The sequence below is a fragment of the Rhinatrema bivittatum genome, chromosome 2 (genome assembly GCF_901001135.1).
Source record: "Rhinatrema bivittatum chromosome 2, aRhiBiv1.1, whole genome shotgun sequence".
Taxonomy (NCBI): domain Eukaryota; kingdom Metazoa; phylum Chordata; class Amphibia; order Gymnophiona; family Rhinatrematidae; genus Rhinatrema; species Rhinatrema bivittatum.
The window spans coordinates 553,551,260-553,577,822 of NC_042616.1; the positions used below are offsets into that span (position 1 = coordinate 553,551,260).

Genomic DNA, 26,563 nt, shown 5'->3' on the forward strand with positions numbered 1-26,563 from the left:
CAGTGATCCTGACATCAGTGGTATAAAAAAAGGATGAAATTATTATAAAGAACAAAATTACTGGACATAGTTTAATGGGACAAAGTCATCATGGATTTAGCCAAGGGAAGTCTTGCCTCACCAATCTGCAATTTGGCTACATATTTATGAATGTGAGAATAAATATGTAGATAAAGGTGAATCAGTTGGAATACTGTATCTGGATTTTGAGAAAGAGTTTGACAAAGTACCTCATGAGAAACTTTGAGGAAATTAAAAAGTCTTGGGATAGGAGGCAGTATTCTATTGTGGATTGAGACTTGGTTAAAAGATAAAAGAGAGTAAGGCTAAATGTTTTTCTCAATAAAGGTGAATAGTGGAGTGCTCCAGGGATCTGCACTAGGAACACTACTTTTTAACATATTTATAAATAACCTAGAAATGGGAATGAATGAGGTGATCAAATTTGCTTATGATGCAAAATTATTCAAAGTTGTTAAATCACAAGAAGATTGTGAGAAATTGCAAGAGGACCTTGTGAGACTGGGAGACTGGGCATTCAAATGACGGATGTCATTTAATATGGACAAATAGAAAGTGAAACACGTAGGGAAGAGCAACTCAAATTATAGTTATACAATGCAAGGTTTCATACTGAGAATCACTTTCCAGAAAAAGGATATAGGTAACATCATGGATTATATGTTGAAATCTTCTACTCAGTGTATGGCAGCAGCCAAGAAAGCAAATAGAACGCCAGGAATTAGTAGGAAGGGAATGGAGAATAAAACAGAGAATATCATAATGCAGCTGTATCATTCCATTGTGTGACAGCACCTTGAGTATTATGTGCATTTTTGGTCACCGCATCTCAATAAAGATATAGCAGAATTAGATCAAAATGGTAAAGGAAAGGGAACAATTCCCCTATGAAGAAAGGCTAAAAAGGTTAGGGTTCTTTAGCTTGAAGAAGAGATGGCTGAGGGGAGATACAATAGAGCTCTATAAAACAGAGTGGAGTGGAGTGGTCTGGGTAAATGCAAATCAGTTGTTTACTCTTTCAAAAAATACAAAGATTAGGGGACATGCAAGGAAGATACTAGGTAATATATTTAAGAAAAATAGGAAAAATATGTTTTTATTCAATGCAAAATTAAACTCTTGTTTTCATTGTTGGAGGATGAAGTAAAAGCTATTAATGTGCTGGGCTTAAAAAAGGTTTGGATAAGTTCCTAGAAGAAAAATCCTTAAACTTCTATTAAGTTAGACTTGGGAAATCCACTGCTTATCCCTGGGATAAGCAACATGGGATCTCATCCCTGGGATAAGCAACATGGAATCTATTGATCTTTTGGGATCCTACCAGGTACTTGTGACCTGGACTGGCCGCAGATGGAAACAAGATGCTGGACTTGATGGATCATTGTTCTGAACCAGCATGGCAAATCTTATGTTTTTATATTATATTCTTATATTAGTTTATCTTTACTGTGTCTGTATGGTGAATACTCCAAGGCAAAAACAAGGCAGACAAGGCCAAGAATCACTGATACTACATAAGAAGAATGACAAGGTCCAAGAAATAAGGCACAAGATTACATGGCAAACAAGATCTGGTGGAGGCCTGCCGGAGCTCCGGAGAAAGACAATACAGTTGAACAACCATGCAATAAACAATCATCACCAATCAATGAATCCGCAGGGAAGATAGCATGAAATGGGGCAGAAATACCCTGACTAATAAGGCTGGTCTCAGCTGGGCTAGTCAGAACATATGAACAATAACTGGGCAGAACCTCAATCTCCCAAGAAAGCCAATATCTTTGCCTGGAACCACAGTGCTTCAGCACCCATGAGACACTGGCTCAAGATTGTCCCCTTGCCTGATAGGAGTAGGAAAAGTCCATTATGTGTCTCTGTACAGTGCTGTGTACACCTGATATGCACTTTACAAATAATAATAATAGTGCCCCTTAGTGCCCCAGCTCCTCAACCCTCTTTTTTCTTTTATACCAGCTCTGCAGTCATGTATTAACAATTTCTTTCAACATAATTTTATATCTTAGTTTATAATGAAAAACTGCCCTGTGATTAAATGGAAAGACTTGGTATATCAAGTTTAATAAATAAAACAAAAGAAATGTATGCACACTTTATTTCACTTTCACTTTATCATCTATTTATTTATTTGTTTACTTATTTATTTGTTTATATTTTTATTTGTCGTGTTTTGTATACCGTCATTCGGTTTTGCCATCAGAACGGCTTACATCATTTGGTTAGTGTGTTAGTTACATAATATAACAGCGTATTTTTATAACATTTTTTTATTACATCGGTTTGCAGCTTCATGATAAGTAGTGGGTTAGTTGCTATAACATGTGCTGATACACGTAGGGTGGAATTCCAAGGAGGCAATTGGGTAGGAATGTAACTGGGATAAGTCAGACGAGTAGTTTAGTGACACAGGCTTTTAAGCTTATATATAGATGAGAATCTGATGGATAAGCATTAAGGGTTAGTTAAAAAATCAAAGTCTTGGGGGATTCGAGTGGTCATAGATCTTAGGTATGTTGTTGGTCATGGGATGGATGGTTATTTATTGATGCTGGTGTGCATAGGTGTCTGGCAGTGCGGTTGATGGTGTGAGTTTGCTTAGGTTTTGGTGAACAGCCAGGTTTTCAGATCTTTTCTGAAGGTTTTTATGTTGGGTTGAGTTCTTATTTTGGTTGGGAGTGAGTTCCATAGTGAGGGGCTGGCGATGGATATAGTGACTGAATTGCCCTGTTATGTGGCTGGTTGCTTAATATATAGCAAATTATTTTGAAAAAAAAAAAAAGCAATTTGTTCTATATCATCGTTATTTGTTTGTCCTAATTTTATTATTATTATTTTTTAAGCAAGGGGTTTATCCTTCCTGTGTAGCAATGATCCTAATGTAGTCATGAAATTAGGGTTCAGGATATTAACTCCTACATTATACAATTTCTCATTTCAGTCAAAAGGTCAAATTTCAATTGCTTGACCTATTGGGGAACATTTTCAAGGACTCAGTTGGGTTCTATGTGTGTCATGAAAGAAGTTATCACATAAGTGTATTTCCAGTTGCCTGAAAGTATGTGTGCACTTTCACAACATGCATGCTTTAAGCTGCATTAAAAAGAGCCATTCCGAGGGACATTTTCTGGGGCCTGGATTGAAATTCTGCACGTACATTTTAGTTTCAAAAATTCATATTTTCTGCACAATAAATATGATTTGTGCATTGTCTTACAATCTTTTTTTTTCTTCAGAAAATAAGTTTAATGTCTGTTGATCAACTACCTGAAAAAAAAATCATTCTGAGTTTTACATTCTTTGCCAGTTGCTTTTTTTTCATTGTCTGACCAAAATTAATATTTTAGCCAACCAAAATATTGTCACAAAGTTCATATTGGGTAGTATTACTATAAATATGAGATGAACAGTTTGTGACTATTGATGACAATGAGGAGTATGCAGAATTTTTCATCTCTTCCCTTCTTATTCTTCTGCATACTAACGCATATATAATGTACATCAAATTAAAGCTGTTACAATATCCAGCTCCCTTGTGAAAAAGACCTGATAAAAGTAGTTATCTTTCCAGCATTTACAAGTCAACAGTGCCAAGTTGTCCCATATGTCATTCACCATGAATACACAGATTTGAAAAATGACTCATAATTACTTTGACAGTGTTCTTTGCTCATTTTTTCTATATTGATTTTGAATGTCCCTTAACTGAAGGGAACACCATAAATAATGCTGCAGGCACTTTCTCTAGATATTATAATAATAAGATGTCTAATTAATAACTTAGAAGATAAAATGCTGTTGATAAATCTGTTATGCTGTGATTAATTTTGTAGTTTTGATGATTTCAACAAAACTTGACATGCATCACCTACAAATCACTAATCAACATCCAAGGTCTAAGGAACAAGGCAGCTACATCAGGAAAATTAAAACATAAAAGCTATAGTGATAGTACATCTGAGAGCTCTTGAGTTCTTTTCTTTATAAATATGGATCATCACCTCATATTTTGACAAACAAATGCTTCTGTTTGTCACTACACAAGCCATATTCTTCTTGGCATTGCCATTATTTTGCATTATAAAACGATCTGCTCTATTTCCATAAAGACAATAAGGGAATTTGAAATACGTGTAGAACTCTGAGCATAAACAGAATGATTTTGTAGGCCAGCCATGACTTCAAGCAATTAGCATCAAAATGTAAGGCTCAAATAATCCAAAGGTAGGACAAAAATTGTCAGCCAAGATTGAGAAATACATATAAGTGCACCCAATTTTTTTTTTTTTTAGCAAACCAGATATCTTACATATCTAAAAAGCTCACTTAAACCCCCTTTATGCATCTTTTTGATCAGCCTCCAGGTTCATTATAACAATCTTTACCCTCATTAACATTCCAATATGCAAAGTAGCTCTCCTGATGTCACCAATATCTGGGTGGGGGAAGCATAAGGAACACATTATAGCCTTAATGTCAACAGATTCCACAACTCAGCCTTTACAAGTTCTTATTCCAACCAAGGCAGATAATACTGGACACACATTGTGGAATATGCACCATACTCCAAAACTTCACACACACAGGCCGATACAGTACAGTGCGCTCCGACGGAGCGCACTGTTAGCCTGCTATTGGACGCGCGTTTTCCCTTACCCCTTATTCAGTAAGGGGAGGAAAACGCGCGTCCAACCTGCGGCACCTAATAGCGCCCTCAACATGCAAATGCATGTTGATGGCCCTATTAGGTATGCGCGCAGGTTACAGAAAGTAAAATGTGCAGCCAAGCCGCACATTTTACTTTCAGAAATTAGCGCCTACCCAAAGGTAGGCGCTAATTTCTTCCGGCACCGGGAAAGTGCACAGAAAAGCAGTAAAAACTGCTTTTCTGTGTACCCTCCGACTTAATATCATGGCGATATTAAGTCGGGCCTGGCGATATTAAGTCGGAGGTCCCAAAAAGTAAAAAAAGTAAAAAAAAAAAATTTGAATTCGGCCCGCGGCTGTCAGGCCGAATACCGGATGCTCAATTTTGCCGGCGTCCGGTTTCCAAGCCCGTAGCTGTCAGCGGGCTCAAGAACCGACGCCGGCAAAATTGTGCGTCGGCTGTCAAACCCGCTGACAGCCGCCGCTCCTGTCAAAAAGGAGGCTCTAGGGACGCAATAGTGTCCCTAGCGCCTCCTTTTCCCAGTTTCTACCGCGCCGCCTAATTTGCATAGTGAATCGCGCGCACCGGCGAGGGGCCGGTGCGCGTGCCAGGAGAGCGGGCGTTCGTCCGCTCTCCCGCTGACTTTACTGTATCGGCCCGACATTTTGGTAAATGCAGGTTAGAAAGCCTTTAGCTCAGGGGTAGTGAACTCCGTTCCTCATGAGCCATAAATAGGCCTGGTTTTCAGGGCATCCACAATGAATATGCATGAGATAGATTTTGTTACAGCAGGCCTTCCTGTTCAAGAAGGCCTTGCATTCTGTGACGGAGGCCTTCCTGTTCGAGAAGGCCTTGCATTCTGTTAGGGAACGATAGGAGAGCGATCCCGTCTGAGGGAATTGTGTGCCCGTGGGCCTCGGCACAACCCCAGAGGACTCAAGGCAGCGCCGAGGGTAGGTGAGGCATGTCCCACCATGGGTGGAGGTGGATGGTCTAACCCTCTGTCGGACCTGCATGCTTCTGGAGCCAACACAATGGTATTGGTTATTGAACAGTCCTCCGACCGTTCCCAGCCCTTTCGGACCTGCCACAAGGTATCGGCAAGAAACAGCAGGCCGGACTGAGGATGAGGGCAGACGGAGGCTCTGAAACATAGAGACTCTAGACCGTAGACTCAGGAACAAGATACTTGGGTTCACAGATATAGACTCAGGAACTAGGTACTGCAGGCAAGGTATTCAGAAGCAGGATCAAGGACTGGGTTGAGACTGTGATGCAGCGTGACCTACACAGCCACTACCCATGGGCTGGTCGCGGACCACGCTTGCATGCGAAGCAGGTTCTAGACGAGGTGTAGAATAACTGAAGCTGGAACATGGCGAAGATTCGGTAGAAGCCTGTACCAAGGCGCTGTCTACACTGCCCATCCTAGGCTGGTCGCGGACCATGCTGGAATGGCACAGGTTCATTCAGAGTCTTTGGCGTGGATGGACGCAGTGCAAGGAACTCCGAAGACTGGGACGGAAGCAAGCAAGGATTCTAAGACAACTCAGGACTGAAGCGGAAGTCTTCCGCAGGCTTGTACTTGCGCAGGTGAAGATGGCCTTGTACCATGAGCGCCCTACACAGCCACTACCCATGAGCTGGTCACGGGCCACAACATGGCATGCCAGAAAGAAGGCAATGAGGAACCTGGGGTACAGGACATCAGGAACAGGTGAGGAACATCAGGACTGGATCACAAACATCAGGAACAGGCGACGGACATCAAGACAAGACATGGAGCTCCAACGAAAAACAAAGGCCTGACGGAGCGCTGGAAGGCAAGACATCCAGGAGCATGTAACTCCAATGCAAGGCCCCGGCTTCGGTGCGACCTCCAGAGAAAAGGTGAGAGGCCTCCTGTGGCACAGCTACAGGAGGAATCGTAACAGATTTTTATTTACTGCCTCATTTGTATACAAATATGTCTCATGCATATTCATTGTGGATATCCAGAAAACCTGACCATATTTCCTTTTGTCTCAGGGGTGAGCCATTTCGGGTCCTCCTCCAGATCATTTTTTCTTTTGTTTCATTATTTAAAAAAACCGCAAAACTCAGAGCCCCTCCCAACTCTTTCCATTTATTAAAATATTCTGTTGATGCCCATTGCCCCTATCATGTGACAGGGGCTGCCAAATGTCACATGATAGGCACAAAAGGCAGTCAGCATCATTTGGAATAATGGCAGCTGCCGGGCTGGGGGATGGAGGTTGCTCCTGGGCCCCCCGCTAGATCACCAGAGACATTTTGGTAAGTCCTAGGGGGGTTGGATAGGTGGGCTAGGGTGGGTGAGTGGGGTCAGCTGGTGGGGGAGGGCTGAGTATTTTATTTAATGGGAAGGGTTGTGGCGGGTTCTGTGTTTTTTCTTTTAAATAAAATATTGCTTTTTTTGCTCCTCCCCCCCAAAAAAAGATAGGAAAAATAACACAAACTTTGGTTTTTTTCTGTCGTTTTTAATGAATTACAAAATAAAATGAAATAAGACCTATTGTCAGTATTTATTTCATTTCAAATGAATGCCCACCCCAATACATATTCAGATCCTTCAGCCTCTCCTCATAAGTCTTCCGATACAGACCCCAAGCCATTTTGATCACCCTTCTTTGGACTGTCTCTGTCCTGCCTCTATCCTTTTTGAGATACGGTCTCCATAACTGAACACAGTATTGTAGGTAAGGCCTCACCAAGGACCTGTGCAAGAGCATCATCACCTCCTTTTTCTTACTGGCTATTCCTCTCTCTATTCAGCCCAGCATTTTTCTGACTTTAGCTACTGCCTTGTCACATTGCTTTACCACCTTCAGATGGCCAGACACTATCACACCAAGGTCCCACTCCCAGACCATGCACATTAGTCTTTAACCTCCCATCACATTCAGCTCTTTTGAATTACCGTACCCCAGATGCATGGTTCTCTACTTCTTGGTATTGAATCCCAGCTACCAAGTCTTCGACCATTCTTCAAGCTTTCTTAAATCAAGCTTGAAGAGTATTCATACAGGGGGTCCTGTCTTAATAAATGTCATTATAACAAAACACAGGACCACATCTGTCATCTTGGGATGGTATAATAGAGGGGTGGAAGCAGTCATTACATTTGCAGTAATTTTTATACTAGAGAGATGGCTAAATGCCTTTGTGTGACCTAGTGCTATGCATTGTCATTGGCGTGGTAGCACTATGGCCTAGTCTTATACTTATCTCAAGTAGGAGTAGATATATTTGAGTATGAGGGGTTGTGGAGCAGAATTAAAGTGAGGTATGAATTGTGTTGATTGATCTTTGTTGGCATGTTTATGGGCTGGAACAACAGGTGTTAAAGGAACAGCTATGCTAGCTCCTATTTTTGTGCATCCTGAAAATATTTCTTTGGACAATGGTGCATGTCTTTTGTTTGTAATGGATACCTTCTGATAATCTGCTTTTATGACAGCTGCTATTTTGGTTTTGGTTCTATCTGTCCTCTAGAGACCAAAAAGCAGATGGGTGAATCAAGCCCTTAATTCACAGCTTTTGTGCATTTGAAAGTATCACCTCCACCATAGAAACTCAACCCTCAATGCCCACCCTTGACTTCACCTCCACCATAGAAATCCAAACCATTTTCAAAAAACTCAAACCCTCTTACCACCCTGAAGACCTTATACCCTCCAAAGCACTTCTAACCATACCCAATACAATAGCTAAAGCCGTAGCAGATATTATCGATTGCACACGGATCTGTTCCAGATGCACTCAAACACGCAGTGGTCAAACCCCTCCTTAAGAAACCTTCGCTCGACCCCAAAGACCCTGCTAACTTCCGCCCAATATCCAACCTCCCCTTCATTGCCAAGCTTTTGGAAAGAGTGGTTAACTTCCAACTCATGAACTATCTAGAAGACCACCAGATCCTCCACCCAGCACAATTTGGTTTTAGGAAACACTTCAACACTGAATCCCTTCTGCTCTCCCTTTCCGACCACCTCCTCAGAGGCATGGGTCAAGGCCATAGCTACCTCCTTGCCCTCCTCGACATTTCATCAGCCTTCGACACTATCAGCCACCACCATCTAATAACTCGCCTGGAACTCATTGGCATCTGAGACCTAGCCCTTTCCTGGTTTAAATCCTTCCTCTCAAACAGAAAGTTCTCAGTCAAAATCGGGAACTCCACATCCACACCACAACCCCTCCAACAGGGAGTCCCCCAAGGCTCATCTCTCTCATCCACCCTTTTCAATATTTACATCACCCCCCTCTGCCAACTCCTCTCTGATCTCCATCTCAAGTTCTACCTCTACGCTGATGATGTTCAGATCATCATTCCCATCCAGAACTCCATCTCTGACGCACTAGAACATTGGGAGAAATGCCTTACCGCCATCAACTCCCTGCTCACCAACCTACACCTCACCCTCAACACGAACAAAACTGAACTTCTTCTCATCTCACCTCACGCTGCCCCTGCACCTCCGCCATCTGGTACCTCCAAAGTCCACCTCCTCTCAACACAACCAGCCGTGAGAGACCTTGGAGTTCTCCTTGACCACCAGCTAAGCATGAAGAACTACATAAACTCCATTCTCAAAGCCTGTTTTTTCAAACTCAACTTACTTAAAAAACTCAGACCCCTTCTTCACACCCAAGACTTTCGTACAGTCATACAGGCCACCATATCATCCAAATTAGACTACTGTAATGCTCTTCTTCTAGGACTCCCTTACTCTTCCATCAAACCTCTACAAATGTTACAACATGCCACAGCGAGACTCATTGCAAACTCTCGTAAATACGACCACATCACCCCTATACTCAGAGACCTACACTGGCTCCCCATAGCCTCTCGTATTATCTACAAAACACTCACCATAATGCATAAAGCAATTTACACCCACTACTCCAACTGGCTAGACCTACCCTTCACAACCACCCAGTCCAATCGACCGACTAGAACGACCAATAAAGGCACCCTAGTTGTGCCCTCCCTTAAAGCAGCCCATCTCACCTCTACACGTGACCGTGCTCTTTCCATAGCAGGTCCCACTCACTGGAACACACTGCCGCCTGACCTACGCCTTGAACCATGTATGAACAACTTCAAAAAGAAATTGAAAACATGGTTGTTCAAACATGCCTACCCAGAATAAAAACTCACACCTCCTCCAATAAAAAAAAAAAAAAATAGACCACATTGCGTCTGTTCCATCTTCCTCATACTGAGGAACCATATGTTGTTATCCTCTCTCCTCGTTCACACCGAGGAACCATGTTAATGTTAATGTTACTGTTATTTCTCGTCTATCTATTTAATTATTTACCCTCCTCCCAGTTTCTAATTCCCTGTTAAAATGTAACTTCCATACTTTACCAGTTTTGATGTAAACCGGCATGATGTCCACAACTAATGCTGGTATATAAAAATGTTTAAATAAATAAATAAATAAATCAGTATTTTTTTAAATAGGCCACTAGTCAGTAAACGGTCAGTGGACAAGTTATGCAGCTAAAGTTAGCTGCATAACTTGTCCTGTTTAATAAGTGGATAAACATGTAGCTGGATAACTAAAAAACCTAACCAGCTATGTTTGAAAATAACCAGTTAGACTTTTAGATATGCGGCCTTGTTTGGCCACATAACAACAAAAACAGAAGTAAAGGGCCATACAACCGCACTCCCCAAACCCCTCCTAAATTTGTGACCACGTCCCAGTCCCCAATCCCCTTTCCCAATTCAGTACAAATACGTTTGTTAAGGCGACCCCTCAGACCCCTTCCCCTACCCTCAGTGTCTGTCACGGACCCCCCCCCCCCCCCCGATTTCCCTCAGAACCCTCCCCATCCCATCCGATGTCTGAAAATCCCTGAGGCTCCAGCGTTGCCTCTGACATTTGAAGCCCTGGAAGTGTAAACTACCTGCTTCTAGCACTTTGAATGTCAGAGACAACGCCAGAGCCCTGGGAGCGGTTTACTATTTTACCTCACTCCTGGCAGGGGTTTTCAGATATCGGCGGGGGTGGGGGTGGGGCCTGCCTATTGAATGTACTTATACTGAACCGGAAAAAAGGGTCGGGGTGGATTGGGATGTGATCACATATTTAGGAAGCATTTGGGGGTGGGGGATGTACTATCCAACAGTGCCTTATGTGAAATTTGGAGGGGTCAGACTGCAGGCCCTTTGACTTTTTTTTTTTTTTTGTTATGTGTCGGTGTTACTTCACTGGATTTCTTTTGAAGATATCTGGTTAAGTAGCAAGTTATCTGGCCAGACAAGGCAGGTCTAAAGTTATCCGTCTAACGTAACCAGTTATGTTTAAAAATCAACTACATTAGCTGGATATCGTCACTCCTCTCCGAAACGCCCCCAGAATGCCTCTTTTTTTTTATCTGCATAAGGGACTGAATATCCAAACATTTGTCATTTAGATGGCTATCTTTTGAGCTGTCTAAATGGCTTTCGATATTGATCTCTGACTGTACAATTATTATAGCAGCTTTAAAGCTTATTATAAAAATGTCATGCATTGTATAAAAGCAGCAGAACACTCCAATCAATACATTTCTGTGGACTGCTGCACTTCAAAAGTGACTAAAAACACTCAAACACCTCATCCAAGTACATAACAATTTTTCATAAATGCAAGCCTCATCTTATCATCTATATAAAGTATCTTATTTATTTCTTTTTGACAAAGGAAGTGAATTTAATTTTCCTGAAAAGCCCCAGCCACACAAAGGCAAATTAAAACATTAGGATTTTAAAATCACCGTGCTTGCATTCCGCAGTATACTACAAGTTGCCATAGCAACCAACGTCATTGCTTCATTGATGACAATCTGGAGAAATGTTGCTAGAAACCAACGGGTTGCCATTGACTCTCAGCTGTTACACTGTATATTAATTTTTTTTCAGTATATTCTTTCCCATCTCAAATGATTATGAAGAAATTTAAGCAGTTGCACAAGTTACCTATTTGGTTTAGGTTGACATCATCAAGTTCTACCTTCTGCGGAATACATAAAAGCTGTCTACATGGACTTGCAAGAGACAGTACTGTGCACATATTGACATTTGTGCAGCAGTTAAAAAGCATTCTGCCCAACTATGTCAATCAAAATAAGGGACGCAAATAAAAACATTTTCCTTTATACAACTGTGCTATTCCATCTTTATCTTAAATGTGATCAGAATCCAATAGCAATATTCACTATTTTATGAATTTCATACCTTTGTCTTTAAGATGATATCAGCTGTGCTATTTCATCTTTATCTCTTATGTGATGTCAAAATCCAATAGGAATATTCATGGCGAGGCCGATATTCAGTGCCACTTAGCTGGATAAGTGGTGACATATCCAGCTAAGTGGCAGAGGTTGAATATCTGGTTCCATTCAGCAATCAGCACTTAGCCGGATAAGATTTAACTAGATTAGTACTTATCCTGCTAAATAGTGAGTGGGGAATAGACATTTCAGGGAGGAGTCACTTATTCGGTTAACTTAGCCGGATAAGTGCCGATATTTGGACTTATCTGGTTAAGTTAACTGGCTAAGGCCCATTATTTACTAAACATTTTCCCCATACAGAATGGGGAAAAAGCCTTAGTAAATGAGACTCTAAGTTGGACTTTCTGAATAGCAGGTCTAAAATTAGCCAAATAAGTCTTATCTGGCTAACTAGTGATTTTCTCAGGGATATTCAACAGCATAGCTGGGCTGCTGATAGTGAATATCCCTTGTAAGTTATCTGGATAACTCTTATCCGGGTAACTTACTTATCCAGATCTTTTTGAATATGAAACCCCCATGTAAATAAATGAAATGAGTGTGTGTGTATGTTTATGTATGTGTGTGCAGTAGGCGTCATGTATGTGTGTAGAGGAGTATGTGCATGTGTGAGGGTCTATGTGTATGCAGATGTGTAGGGAGAGGGATGTTGGGGGGACACATTTTCCACCTTGCACTCTTGAATCCATGTTCTTTCCCTCTATCCCCTCCCCTGCACTCTTCACTTAATGCTCTCTCCTTTCCCCCTCTATTCCTCTACACCTTTCCCCTTCTCTGCCCCCATCATGTTCTCTTCTACCTTCTCTTTTAAGCTCCCCCTCTCCCTCTACCCATTTCTAACTTGGTCACCATCACCTGCTCCTCTTCTTTGAGTAGCAGGGCCTAGGCTCCTACCAGCCATGCCCCATGCATCTCAGCTCCTGCCCTTCTGCTCCATCACTGTATATATATGTGGCCGTGCATGTCCAAACACAACATTTATACATGCAGACATAGCCTCAGTAACAGGTACTCTCACTGATTGCGGAATGCACCTAAAATGCAATAAAGAGATGGCCTAAAACTTAAACGTAAAATCAAATAAATATAATGGCAGAAAGAGACCATACTGTCTTTCTAGTCTGCCAATCCACACCAACTGCTCAGTTCTACAATTCCAACCACTTTTTCAGAGATATCATATGCTTGTCTCATGCTTTCTTGAGTTCAGATACTGTCCTTGTCTCTACCACCTCCAACTGAAGGCTGTTCAATGCATATATGATCCTTTCTGTAAATAACTACCGTATTTCCTTAGATTACTCATGAGTCTAACCCATTTCATCCTCACCATATGACCCCTTGTTTCAGAGTCTCCTTTCTGTTGAAAAAGGTCCACCTCCTGTGCATTATTATTGTTTATTAAATTTGATATACCGCTCAAAGAAAACACAACCAACTGGGTTACAAGGAAAGCAGCTTAATTAGCATTGATACCTTGGAAGTATTTAAATGTCTCTATCATATCTCCCCTGTCCCATCTTTCCATATGTTTTATTTTTATTTATTTAAAACAGATTTATTTCCTGAACTCAGAGAAGAAGACCAGGAATTGCCAAGACAGGTCTAGGGACAAAGGAACGAAGACTAAGAACTCGGAGTGCCAACTAGTACTAGACAGGGTAGTAGACCTATTGCTGAGGCAAGGAAGTGCTGCTGAGAAGGCCTTTTATAAGCCCCTGCTGCCGACATCATCATTGGGCATTTTCCTGCCTTGGGTCCTTTAAGAAGGATGTTGTCAGGCACGTTCATGCCCTAGGAGGAGCCAGAGATGCCGTGGCATTAGAGGCAGGCTGAGTGTGGCAGCCTGCCATATGTTCAGACTGGGGGCCTTGCCCAGCGTTGGAGGCAGCTACTTCGGGCTCAGGGCTAGAATTAAGTGTGGTGGTCTTTGGTCCTGCCTTGTGGACCGCCGAATGCAACAGTCTTACTTTTGAAAGTAAATCAGGTCTACTTCAAATCCTTCAAGATTCACCGACTGAAATATTATGTCACTTTGGTAATATTGTTAGGGTTTTCAAGAAATTGAAATATGGGTCTTTTGTTGCAAAACTCTTTGAATTGTCTGGTGATCTCATTTTCCAACTGTCTGAAATAGATGCCTCTGTCCCCAGTGTTCAATTTATGTAGCTCAAAATGGATTTTGTGATGGGGAAGTAAAGAAAGGTAGATAGGGAGTATAATTTTCAACTGTATGCATAACTCAGCACATACAAACATAAGCTGGTATTTCTAAAGTTATGCTTGTATTTTATAAACTGTGCCTCAGAAAGTGCACAGTTTATAAAATACTGCATATCTCCACCCTGAAAGTATGCATGTATATCAGTATGCACACAAATTTGCAATGAAGCGGTACATATTGTTCTTGCAAATATTGTATAAAAATATGCACAAATATTTTACGTGCTACATAATTATAATATGCTTGTAACAGTCCTCATTTTATGCAGGAAGGCAAACATTTTATAAAGTTGGCTGATGTATGCATGCATCTCACTTATGAAAATTCTTGTGCTCATACTTTCAAGAACCATCTTGTCAAGACTTTCACCAGTTCACCCAGACCTTCACCAATTCACCCACAGCCTCCATTGGTTCACCCATACCTTCCACTACTTGCTCTATACCCACTAGCCATCATTTTTATACTCTTTATTTATCATTTTTCATAAATTAAACACAAGCAGAACTTGTACAGAAAAAAACTGAGTGAAATTCACATAGGAAAACAATGCTGAATCATATTTAAAAAGAAATACTAACAAATAAATTGAATGCCCTCCATATTCAAAATAAAAAATAGGGGGAGAGCAAGACCTACATGAACAAAGTAAAAGAAGAAAAACAGAAAGGTCAAAAGAATTAGAGAGAAATCTTCGATATACAATACACACCTAAAAACAGAGTTGTTAACCAGAATCAGCATGAGATTCCAAATAACATCTCACTTGAGAAGGTTCAAAGTACATGAATTTCTCATTGGAATGTGTCATAATACATTTACAAGGGTAACGAAGAATAAACTGCAACAACTTCCTTCGGATCTGAGTAGCTCTAGTGATGTCAGGAAAAACCCAAATCTTTCGGCCATAGAATAAAGCATGACTATTACGAAAAAAACAATCTCAGAACAAAATCTCAGTCCTGTGGAAAAACAAATTTAACTAAAAGAGTTCCAAACCCGGAAACCTGGGTATCTATAGAAGATTCCAAAAAATCAATCAAATCCTTTTGAACACCTTGACCCTGGGCCTCTGGAACTTCACTGGTAAGATAGTAAGACTTCGAAATGGGAGGCATAACATCTGAAGGAACTTTCAAAACATCAAGCAAATATTTTTTGAAAAGATCTAAAGGTGATATTAATGATGTTACAGGAAAGTTCAATACTCGCAAACTGAGATATCAAAGAGAATTTTCAATATTTTCTATTTTTTTTACATTGATTAAATCACTTTGTATAAATTTCCCTGCACATTATATAAACCAGTCAGTGGTTTTTCCAAGTCTTCCAATTTCTTCCCATGAGTAACTAAAACTCTTTCAGTTGTTTGTATACGAGTGTTAATATCAGAGGTCACATCAGAAAGGAAACTGTTTACTCCAATACCACCAGAGCTGACCAAACAGAATCCAAGGTCACTGCGGTTTTTCAAGAGCTGCCTGGTAAATGGTTCTTACTGCAACTTTGTGTCCAGGAGCAGAAGATGGAAATGTGCATTGAGTATCCTCCTGACCTCTGGCTGGTGTTGAGGAACTCACCTGCTGATTCTCCATGGCGTCCCAACTCAAAGGGGAACTGCCAAGATCTTGATCCGAAGACAAAACTTTGTCCAGGGATCTAGGGTAAGGTCCACCCCCCAATGAATGGCAAAGTATCCCCAGATGCTGCCACTGCAAGTTTCTGCAACTGCTCACATGGAAGTGAAGACTTGCCGCAGATGGCATCCAGAGGGGAGGAGGAGGAACCACCGGTGTTCTGGGGCTCAATGATGAATCCATGTCTGAAGGAGAGGCTGCCCACTCTGCGGCACAGGCTGCCAAGAAACTGGCTCCTGGAGCAATCTCGGAAGTACATGTGAGGATCACCACAATTTTGGGCTGTGAAAGGTCAGGTACAGGGTTGGCTGGGGACCTTTGCGGATTCTGGCCTTGTGCTTTGTACAAGGCAATGCAGAAATAAGTATTAAGTTATGTGGAGCATACAGATGCTGTGTCCTCTCACCAGATCGCCATCTTGGATCTCCCCTTTAATTAGCATATTTGATGACGTATACACACATTCCATTTATAAAATAGATAAAGGTATACATACTTCCAAACCTTACCCCAGAACACCTTTGAAACACTCTCTTTGTACACACATACACACACACACATGCATACACATATACACTTCTGCATGGCAGTACATGCATAGGCCCAACATTCTGAAAATTCTCTTCCTGGACACAGAGGCTACTTATGTGGGGGTTCTGCATATAAAATTATCATATACATGTGTAAGTCTTTGAAAATTGACTCCTAAATTTGTCATCTGAAAACAGACAGCTTAACACAGAAAGCTTTCTTGTCTCATACAGCTGAAGTATTGTTTTCTGTGTGTCTTCTAACATACAGGCCGATACAGTATAGTGCGCTCCGATGGAGCGCACTGTTAGCCTGCTATTGGACGCGCGTTTTCCCTTACCCCTTATTCAGTAAGGGGAGGAAAACGCGAGTCCAACCTGCGGCACCTAATAGCGCCCTCAACATGCAAATGCATTTTACTTTCAGAAATTAGCGCTGACCCAAAGGTCAGCGCTAATTTCTTCCGGCACCGGGAAAGTGCACAGAAAAGCAGTAAAAACTGCTTTTCTGTGCACCCTCCGACTTAATATCATAGCGATATTAAGTCGGAGGGCCCGAAGAGTAAAAAAAGTTTAAAAAAAAAAAATTTGAATTCGGCCCGCGGCTGTCGGGCTGAAAACTGGACGCTCAATTTTGCTGGCGTCTGGTTTCTGAGCCCGTGGCTGTCAGCGGGCTCGAGAACCGATGCCGGCAAAATTGAGCGTTGGCTCTCCCACAGACTTTACTGTATCGGCCCGATAGAGGACAATTTTCTAAAGCCATTCACCAATGCTCTCCCTGTATGTGGGTTAAAGTAGGCACACTGTGCCACAATGCACATATTTTTATCCACCTTGAGCAGGGTATGAAATAGGATGTACAATCATTTTAATCAACTTTGCAGTCCAAAGTGAATGAAGCCATTTTTGTTTGGTTAAATCTAAAACAAATCAAGGATGACTCCAGAAAACCCAACCATTTTTTAATTTTTCATTTCAGCTAATAGTATGCATTGTTTGTAATTAGTGTACACTAATTATAAATAGTAGGTACTATTTCTAAATAATGCATGATATTTCTTGAAACAACAAAATCACAAAAAACAAAGAAGTCCCCAAAATGACATTCGGTCAAAAAATAGGCTGAAAACCCAAGAAACAAACCAAACTGAAAATATTTTACCTGCACATCCCTAATATGAAACAACATACCTAGTTTTTAAAAGAAAAGGTATCTACAGAAAAAACAGGTACAAAGCTCTGTAGCTACATTTTCCTGAGGTATTTTCAAAGGAAAATTATACATGTACTTTTGCTTTAACTGTTTGGAAGCTTGAGGGATGATGGACCCACAGACTTTGAACTAAAACATAGTTTAGAAAACTGCCCCCCTAATATTCAGATCATTTGAATATGAGGTTATATCTGTCAAAAATATCAGTTTAGTTAGACATTTTTCATCAATGAGGTCTGGATATTATGGCTTACTTTCTTATTCATGAAAGACCTTGAGGGGTTCCAGACAAGAAACAAATTGCATGAGCACATTACCTTGATTCCAGCAGCTTTTATTACTGTGCAGGACTACATTTCTACCGAGTCTATTTACTAAAGAGCATTAACATGAAGATAGAAAAGCTCCCTTATGGAGAAAGGTTAAACAGATTATGTCTCTTTCACTTGAAGAAAGGATGACAGAGTAGGAAAATGATCGAGATTTATAAAACCAAGAGTGGGGTAGAATAGGAAGATAGGGAACAGTTATTTACCCTTTCAAACAACACTAGGACTAAGGGACACACCATGAAATTAGCAGCTGGAAGATTTAAAACAAATTGTAGGAAGCATTTTTTCTCTCAGTTCATGATGAAGCTATGGAATCTATTGCTAGAAGTCATGGTTAAGGCAAATGACAGGATCATTCATCAAAATGTGTTAGGGTATTATTTTTTGTGTATGCAAATTTCAAAAGTTTAATCAAAGGGGAGGAGTTTGAACAGGGTTTATGAAAATGAGGGATGTTTAACATTGCATGTGATAGCATAATGCATGTTATAGCTATGCCTTTTTTCCTGGTGTTATTATGAATCCTTTTTTGGGGAGAGAGCGAAAGAGACAGAGAGAGAGCTTTTAGAGTGGCACACCTATTAGTCATCCTTTTATACCACTCCATGAGGGTGAAATAGTAACTCGAGGTGAGGTTTTGGCGGTAGTCTAGGGTTTGGGGGGCAGTTTTACATGCACAGTCAGACGGTCAGTCTTGCCCTAGCTTGATGCACTCTCTACCTGGGTGTTATCAAACTAGGGTGAGAGTACAATGTACAGATCTCATATTTGTGTTCCTTTCTTCATCCCAAATCACATCAAATCTTCATTGATGTGTAATGTGCTGTTTGTACGTCTTATTGTGCATGTAAAACTGCCCCCCAAACCCTAGACCACCACCAAAACCTCACCTCAAGTCACCTTGAGTTACTATATGACCCTGCTATAATGGTATAAATAATTGACTAATATTAGAGCCTTATAAAGAGTCTCTTTCTCTCATCACAGTAAAATGCCTATGTAAAGTGCTAAAATAATTGTAGTAACTAAAAAAATTACCCTAACCACCCCCATTTTATCACGGGCATTATTCTTGCAAACTTTATGGCATTTTGATGAATCTAGGGGTAAGATATTAAGGATCAAAAGAGTGATGGGAAAGGTCCATAAACAGTTATTAGCCAGATATGCATGGGAAAGACATTGCTTATCCCTGGGAGTGAAATACATCAACTATTTTGGATCTGCCAGGTACTTGTGACCCGTCTAACCATTGTTGGAGACAGAATGCTGGGGTTGATGGATCTTGGTCTGACCCAACATAGACTTCTTGTGTTCTTATACATGTTAAACCACTACATTAGTTTATTAATGTAAATTAAGGCTAACATATACACTTGTGCTTTTGTTCATCCTCAAAACTCCAACATAACACACATAGAATATATAAATGAATTACATTGCATGCAAATAAATGTGAAGTAGATGATAAATATTCAAATATTTTACATCAAACTATGTTCATTTTAGCCAGTTAGCATAGGAGATTTCATGAGGTAGCATACTGATGCTATTCTTTTTGTGTTAATGTCTGTGTTAATACTAGGGATGTGAATCGTTTTTTAACAATTTAAATTATCGTCCGATAATTATAAAATCGTCATTAATCGGTAAGGGACTCGATACAATAGGAATTCCACTGATTTATCGTGAAAAATCGGGTTTTTTGGTTAGTGCGCACTAACGGGAGAAAATTGTCCATTTAATCCTACTCTCTGTTTCCTGTCTTTTAACCAGTTTGTAATCCATGGAAGGACATCACCACCTATCCCATGACCTTTTACTTTTCTTAGACGCTCTCATGAGGAACTTTGTCAAATGCCTTCTGAAAATCCAAATACACTACATCGACCGGTTCACCTACATCTACATGTTTATTAACCCCTTCAAAAAAGTGAGGCAGATTTGTGAGGCAAGACTTGCCTTGGGTAAAGCCATGCTGATTTTGTTCCATTAAACCATGTCTTTCTATATATTCTGTGATTTTGATCTTTGGAACACTTTCCACTATTTTTCCGGGCACTGAAGTCAGGCTAACTGGTCTCTCTAGGTAGGATAATCCCATGCTCCATACTTTGCATGTAAGCAAAACAACTTTCAACATACAACTTGCTATTTACGTAAACATTCCCTTCAGCTGGGATTCATGCTGAGAAACTTAATGGCAGAAAAGTGACTGTACCTGCATTCCCGGTTTGATGTCATCAGTTCGTGACCAAGAAACCAGAAAATCTGAAGAATCTCCCATCAGGCAACCTAACATGAAAAATTCAAATACAATTAGAAGAAAGGAGTTCACGAAGACAGCACACAAACTAACTTACATAGGAATGTCATATTGACTTAAATTGTACCAAGTGTGTTAATTTTATTTTACTCCTAAAGTATAGTATGCAAAATAGAGCAGGTCTCATATGAAGGCATAGAGTACATAATACATTTGCATATGACATTAAAAAAAAATATATATTATACTTAGTTCCCGTCTTTAGCCATTTTTCTCCTTAAACATTATGGAATGTGAGCTCTTCGATTTACAATAAGAATGAGAAACAAGCTTTATGGACACTGTTGATACAACACATGGATGGTGCAAGAAACATGGCAGCCTATGAGCATGCAAGGATGGACCTGGAGAAAAATACACATAAAAATAAAAAGTAAATACTCCTCAGCATTGAAGAATATGATTGATCAAATACACAATATTAAGTAGGGATGTGAATCGTTTTAGGACGATTAAAATTATCGTCCGATAATTTTAATATCGTCTTAAACCGTTATGGAACACAATACAATACAGATTCTAACGATTTATCGTTATAAATCGTTAGAATCGTGAGCCGGCACACTAAAACCCCCTAAAACCCACCCCCGACCCTTTAAATTAAATCCCCCACCCTCCCGAACCCCCCCCCCCCCCAATAACTTAAATAACCTGCAGGTCCAGCGGCGGTCCGGAACGGCAGCGGTCCGGAACGGGCTCCTGCTCCTGAATCTTGTCGTCTTCAGCCGGCGCCATTTTCCAAAATGGCGCCGAAAAATGGCGGCGGCCATAGACGAAAAAGATTGGACGGCAGGAGGTCCTTCCGGACCCCCGCTGGACTTTTGGCAAGTCTCGTGGGGGTCAGGAGGCCCCCCACAAGCTGGCCAAAAGTTCCTGGAGGTCCAGCGGGGGTCAGGGAGCGATTTCCCGCCGCAAATCGTTTTCGTACGGAAAATGGCGCCGGCCATACGCGTATGGCCGCCGCCATTTTTAATTAAGTCCTGGCTCCAGAAAACGGAATTCATGCCGAGTTTCCTATTGAAACCACAGACTTGCTATGTGTTTACACAACAAAGAATATCAAGAGAAGAACAGAAGAACAAAGTGCATCAAAGCCAGGTTGATAAAGGAACTTTTATGGTGGGAGGATGAACAGGGTTAGAAGAATTTTTAGTTGAGGGAGGTCCTCACAAGCATTTCCTATACAGGATAGATTGTCATGACAACAGCATAATGTATCTCTGTAAACTGAGCTTTTGAGCAGTGACGTGATTCTGGAAACTTCGGTAGTGCTGTATTTTGATTATATAAGTCAGGGCATGTCATATATTCATTGAGATGCTAGTTATTACAGATAGAGGGCATATCGCATCTCACAGGAACACTTGTCTTTTAAGAAGCCAAATAAATTGAATTTGAAAACCTCTTGCTGAGTAAAAAGTGTTCTTGTTGCCCTGGCTTTGAGTCCAGAAATTATAAACATTTTGGCACCCCAGATGGGACTTTAATAGCTGTTGTTATTATAATTATTAATTATTAATAAGCTGTAGTATTACTTTTGGTGGACAAAAGTATACTAGGTTCTTGAATGGGTAATTTGGCTTTCCGTTCAAAGATAGTGAGTTGCCCACATGAGTGGAGGTTATCCCGGAGAATTATGAGTTCAGAGCAGATGTGGAATGAAGTTGGATCCATTTTGTGAGTAAGTAACGAGAAAAAAAAAAAGGAAAAATCTGTAAGTATCAATGTTTTTATTTTATTTGTTGTACAGTGTATATAGATTGTGTGTTACATCGGGATTAGAATACTTTTTGCAAAGACAGGACATGAGTTGATGATTTGATTAAAATCTAAATTAAGTTCTGCTATTTTCAGATTGAACAGTTGAAAAAACAGAGGGGTAGCCAGCACTAGTCAGTCTGGGGTCTTTTGTCCTCAGACCGCATGGCTTTGGGCTCGGCAGCAGTTTCAATTTACACCTGGGGAGCTGCTGAGTATAGCAGTGGTGATTGTGTAGATTCAGAAGGAGAAAGAGGGAATAAGTTAAATTTGGTAAGTTGAAAGTTATAATTAGTATGATAAGGTGTTTTTCGTTAGTGGATTTTTACCAAAGTTTAGTTGTTAAACAAAAACAAATGCGGTGCTTTTAAAATTAGAAACTGCATGGCTGGATATTATAGTTTACAGCTGTCTGTGATCAGAGGTACATAAATGCATCCAGTTTATTTTAGTCTATGAGATTTATTTTTATCAGTTCATATTTAAGTTTGCTTTGGAGTTAACGCGTGATTGCTGTTAGGGTATCATTAACCAGAGAAATGAATTTTTTCAGTTTTATGCTGTTTTGCTTCTCCCCCCTCCCTCTCAAGGTACAGGGCTGAATGATGTAGCCATGGCTGGCCACAAGGACTCTTATGTTCACTGTAAATGTAGAAGAAGAATAACCAGCCCAGCAAGCTACACACATTTTTTTCTTATACTTATCTGTTTCTCTTAGTTTTTGGTTTTATTTCCCACCATTAATGCAGAGATGCTCATATTTGCATCTAAGTTTTTAGAATTGTGTGATTAACGAGAGTTTATTGTGAAGAGATTTTAGCACTAGGTGCAGTGTGTTTCATTTCATTTGGTAAGAATGAAAGCATGAACCTGTGTTTATTTAAAGCCATTCATAATTAGATTTGATTTATCATTGGAGAGGGATGTATCGTTTTTTTCTTTGGTCAGGGGTATAGGCAGAGAGATAGGAAGGAAAATATATATATATATAGCACAAGAGAGCGACTCCATTTTAATGAAATGATCTGTTTAAGTGCTTTATCAATTCACTAACCTATTCATTGAGTGTAACAGTTGTTTGGCGGGAGAGGAGGTGAACCCCCCCCCTTAGGAATGTGTTTGAGACGAAAGAAAAAAACAAAAACCTGGGAGTGAGTCACTTTTAAAATGGATTTTACAGTTCTGCTGAGGTAAGAGGTTTGCGGTTTGAGTATGTTATAGGACTGAGTGCAAAGGTGATAGAAGAGGGATTAAGGAATTGATCTGTTTAATGTGAAAACAGAAATTTGTGTTGAAAGTATGGGGAAAGTGAATATTAGGGATGAGAGATGACGTAATGTTAAAGAGGGAAGAGATTTATTTTTATGATGATGCTGGTAGGTACGAATGAATATGCAGAAGGCTGTGTGCTGGGAAATTTAGAATGTTTTGGGTAAAAAGTAGAGAAAAGAGGTAAGTCAGTTGCATTTAATTGTGTGAAGATATGATTTATTTTAAATTAAACACAGGTCAGAAATAAACGGACGGCACTAATATGCATGACCTTTATGCGGCAGTATGTGTTAATTACAGTATTTATGTTGTATTCTCAGGTTAGTTCTCAGTTTTGATTATATCTCATTAGATGCTAACTTTTAGAAGTAAGGGAATGAATTAGGTTGCTTGTTTTGATGGGAGTTCAGGTATTGGACGTTTGTATTGTGGACTGGTTAGACGATATGTAAAGGAGTAAGATTGTGAGACGGTGAACAGCAGAGAGTTAAGCAGCAATGCCTATTATCTATTTATGTGCCAGTAAGAAAAACTTTTGGTTAATGCATATTAGTATGTGCCATCCTTTTATTTTGCAGACTTCCAGACTCCTAGCTGATATGTCTGTGCTTTTGGAAATGATTCGTATTTCTATTTAGGGTATTTACAGGATTTGGTAGTAAGAACTTTGTGGAACATATGCATATTGGATGGAAATAAAATGATTTCTAATTAAGTGCAAAGTTGTCTGTTTTAAGTTTCTCTTTTAGAAGGCGAGTTAGGAGTTTACAAGCATAGGAAAACAAAAAGGTTTTAGATTTGTAAAAGGAAGTAGCTCTTATCACAGGGGACAGCGCCTCCTAGAGGTGAACCATCATAGAAAGGAAAGTAGCTTTATGACTGTTTTTTTTCTGAATTAAGGTATAACAGTAGTTTGACTTTTAAGGAACCTGTAATGTCATTTTTAAATTTCATTTTACTCATGATATTAACTGTCATATATTAGATTTCTTTCCAGGGTACCAAAGCACAAAGCGCATTTGTCTCTGTTCTATGGGAGATGAAGAATGCAGTTTATTCCAGTTTGATTCCTTTTTCATTTTTAATAGATCTATTTGAATTTTTATCCTGAGTTTTTGTTTTCTTTTGTGGATCGATCCAATTCTTTTATATTTTTAAAGTACTTTTTTCTTTTTGAGCTCAAACATATGTCATGTTGTCTGTTCTATGTTATATGTGTAAAATGAGGAATGAATGAATGAATGCATTATGTGGTCAGTGCTGTGACATATATGTTTTAATGTACAGTCTGAGTATTTATGTTTGTGGTCTGGACCATTGCATGATGTTTTGAAATAATGTGGGGATTATTTGGCAAATTAAATATAGGGAGTACGTGACATAAAAGTATTTTCTTACTACTTAATCAGATTTGTTGCACTTTTATTTAGGTTTGACTTCATACACATGCATCTAATCTAAGGAGCTAAGAGATTCTGCCCTGACATCATCACTGAATCCTACTAAAAGAACTATATACGCACTGAATGCAGAAATTATTCTTGGTCACAGATGTTCTTATATATTATATGGACTGCAAGGCTTACAATTTATACCTGATTTTTGCTTTTTTCTTTGTTCTGTGGGAATGACTTTATGCAGAATTTCAGTTCTTTCATTCTCTGTCAGCACTTAGGTGTTCAAGTTAATGATATCATTTGAAGTGATACTGTTTTTATTAGTTTGTATGTTCCAAGTTAAGTAGTATTTTCCAGTCTTAGACTTTATAATACTTATATGCTGAATCAGCTAAATGCATATGTATTAGGTTTTTCTATCTTTATCTATGGAAGCTGCTTCGATCACATAGAGGGTGATGTGTTTCAGTGTGATTTCAATATGATAATTCAGGGTTCAAGAGGGAGATCTCTTTATATTTCTCTTACACACCAGCCTAAGTTATAAGCTATTCCTATTCTTTTGTTTTGCAGCTTGCACTTAGGGTAATCACTTTGCTGATCTTTAATATTTCAATATTCTATTTTTTTATTCTAACTTCTTCGCTGAACCTGTCATTGAATATCTTTGTATTATGATACTATTTACTACCTAATGATTATTTCATTCTCTTTCACAAAGATTTCTTACTAGTGTAGCCTGTGATACTTATTATGAGATTGTTCTCCTTGAAATAAATACATACCTTACATATGAGGAGCTCTGTCATGGGGATCTGCAGTATACTCATTGTTTATTGTTCTTTTTTCTTATCTTGGCCCTTTTACTAGAAACCCTATCTGTGACTTAAAATATTCTGTTTATAAGCTAGTTTGTTCCCATTTAGGATTCCAAAGGGGAAGATATAATTTTCCTTATTTCTGTCTTTTATTCGTATTACATTCTTTCCTCTCCCTGTGTGAACACTCACATTGATGGTTTATCAATTCTGCAAAGTACATTATTTTGTTTTAGTTCACATAATATGCTAAAGACTTTCTCATAGTGTCAGCTTTTACTTGTTTTTATGATTATTCCCAATTATACTTAGACTTACCATCATTTAAGAAGGGTATTAGCCTCACTTCTCTAGAAGTACCTGAAGACGAAGCAGTATTATTAGCCATCATCTACCTTAATAACTAATACCCCTCGACTGACATCGGTTTAGAAACCTTGCCATCCACAGCTGTATTATCTCTTGGACATATGACTGCCACAAGCGAATTAGGACTGGCCATACAGTGAGAGCTTTCACTGCTACGGGTTGTTGTCATAATACTGGATAGCACTATAAATACTCTACAGAATTAGTATGATGTTTCGGATTTTTGCTATGCCTTTGCCTATCATGCATATACCTTTGTATTTGATCTTCCATCACTGCAGCATATGACTAGAATATGTCTTATGCTTTGCAACACTTTTATAATTCATCCCACATCATGTATGCACAACACAGTATGAGTTCTTCTATTGATTTTTGGTTTTCTTCTATTCTATTGGTTTCTTTTACTTTTCTGGTAATGTGCAATCCCTACTTGCCATTTTAATGAATATTATCCTGGGTAGTTGTTCATAATAAGAGTACTCATTGAAAAGATTTGCCCAGGATACCTAGTATTATATGAGAAACATAGTACTTTCATACTAGTCTCTCTGTGTACTTATCTTTACATGTTATACCACTATTATGTACTTACTTGATTCTGAAAGATAACATATGTGATCATGTTATTATGAAGTAGGGCCTTTTTATAATGCAGGTATCTGTATAGCTCCATTATAGAGCTAATAGCT

At 39.6% G+C, this 26,563-nt stretch overlaps 1 protein-coding gene across 1 annotated transcript in view; it reads right to left on the bottom strand.

Moving 5' to 3' along the window:
* Nucleotides 1-26,563, bottom strand: part of DOK6 (docking protein 6) — a 1,072,962-nt gene that overhangs the window by 72,412 nt on the left and 973,987 nt on the right. Inside the window, exon 8 of the mRNA XM_029590909.1 lies at nt 20,153-20,226. Within this exon, the coding sequence (XP_029446769.1) occupies nt 20,153-20,226 (74 nt within the window). The remainder of the gene's footprint in view (nt 1-20,152; nt 20,227-26,563) is intronic.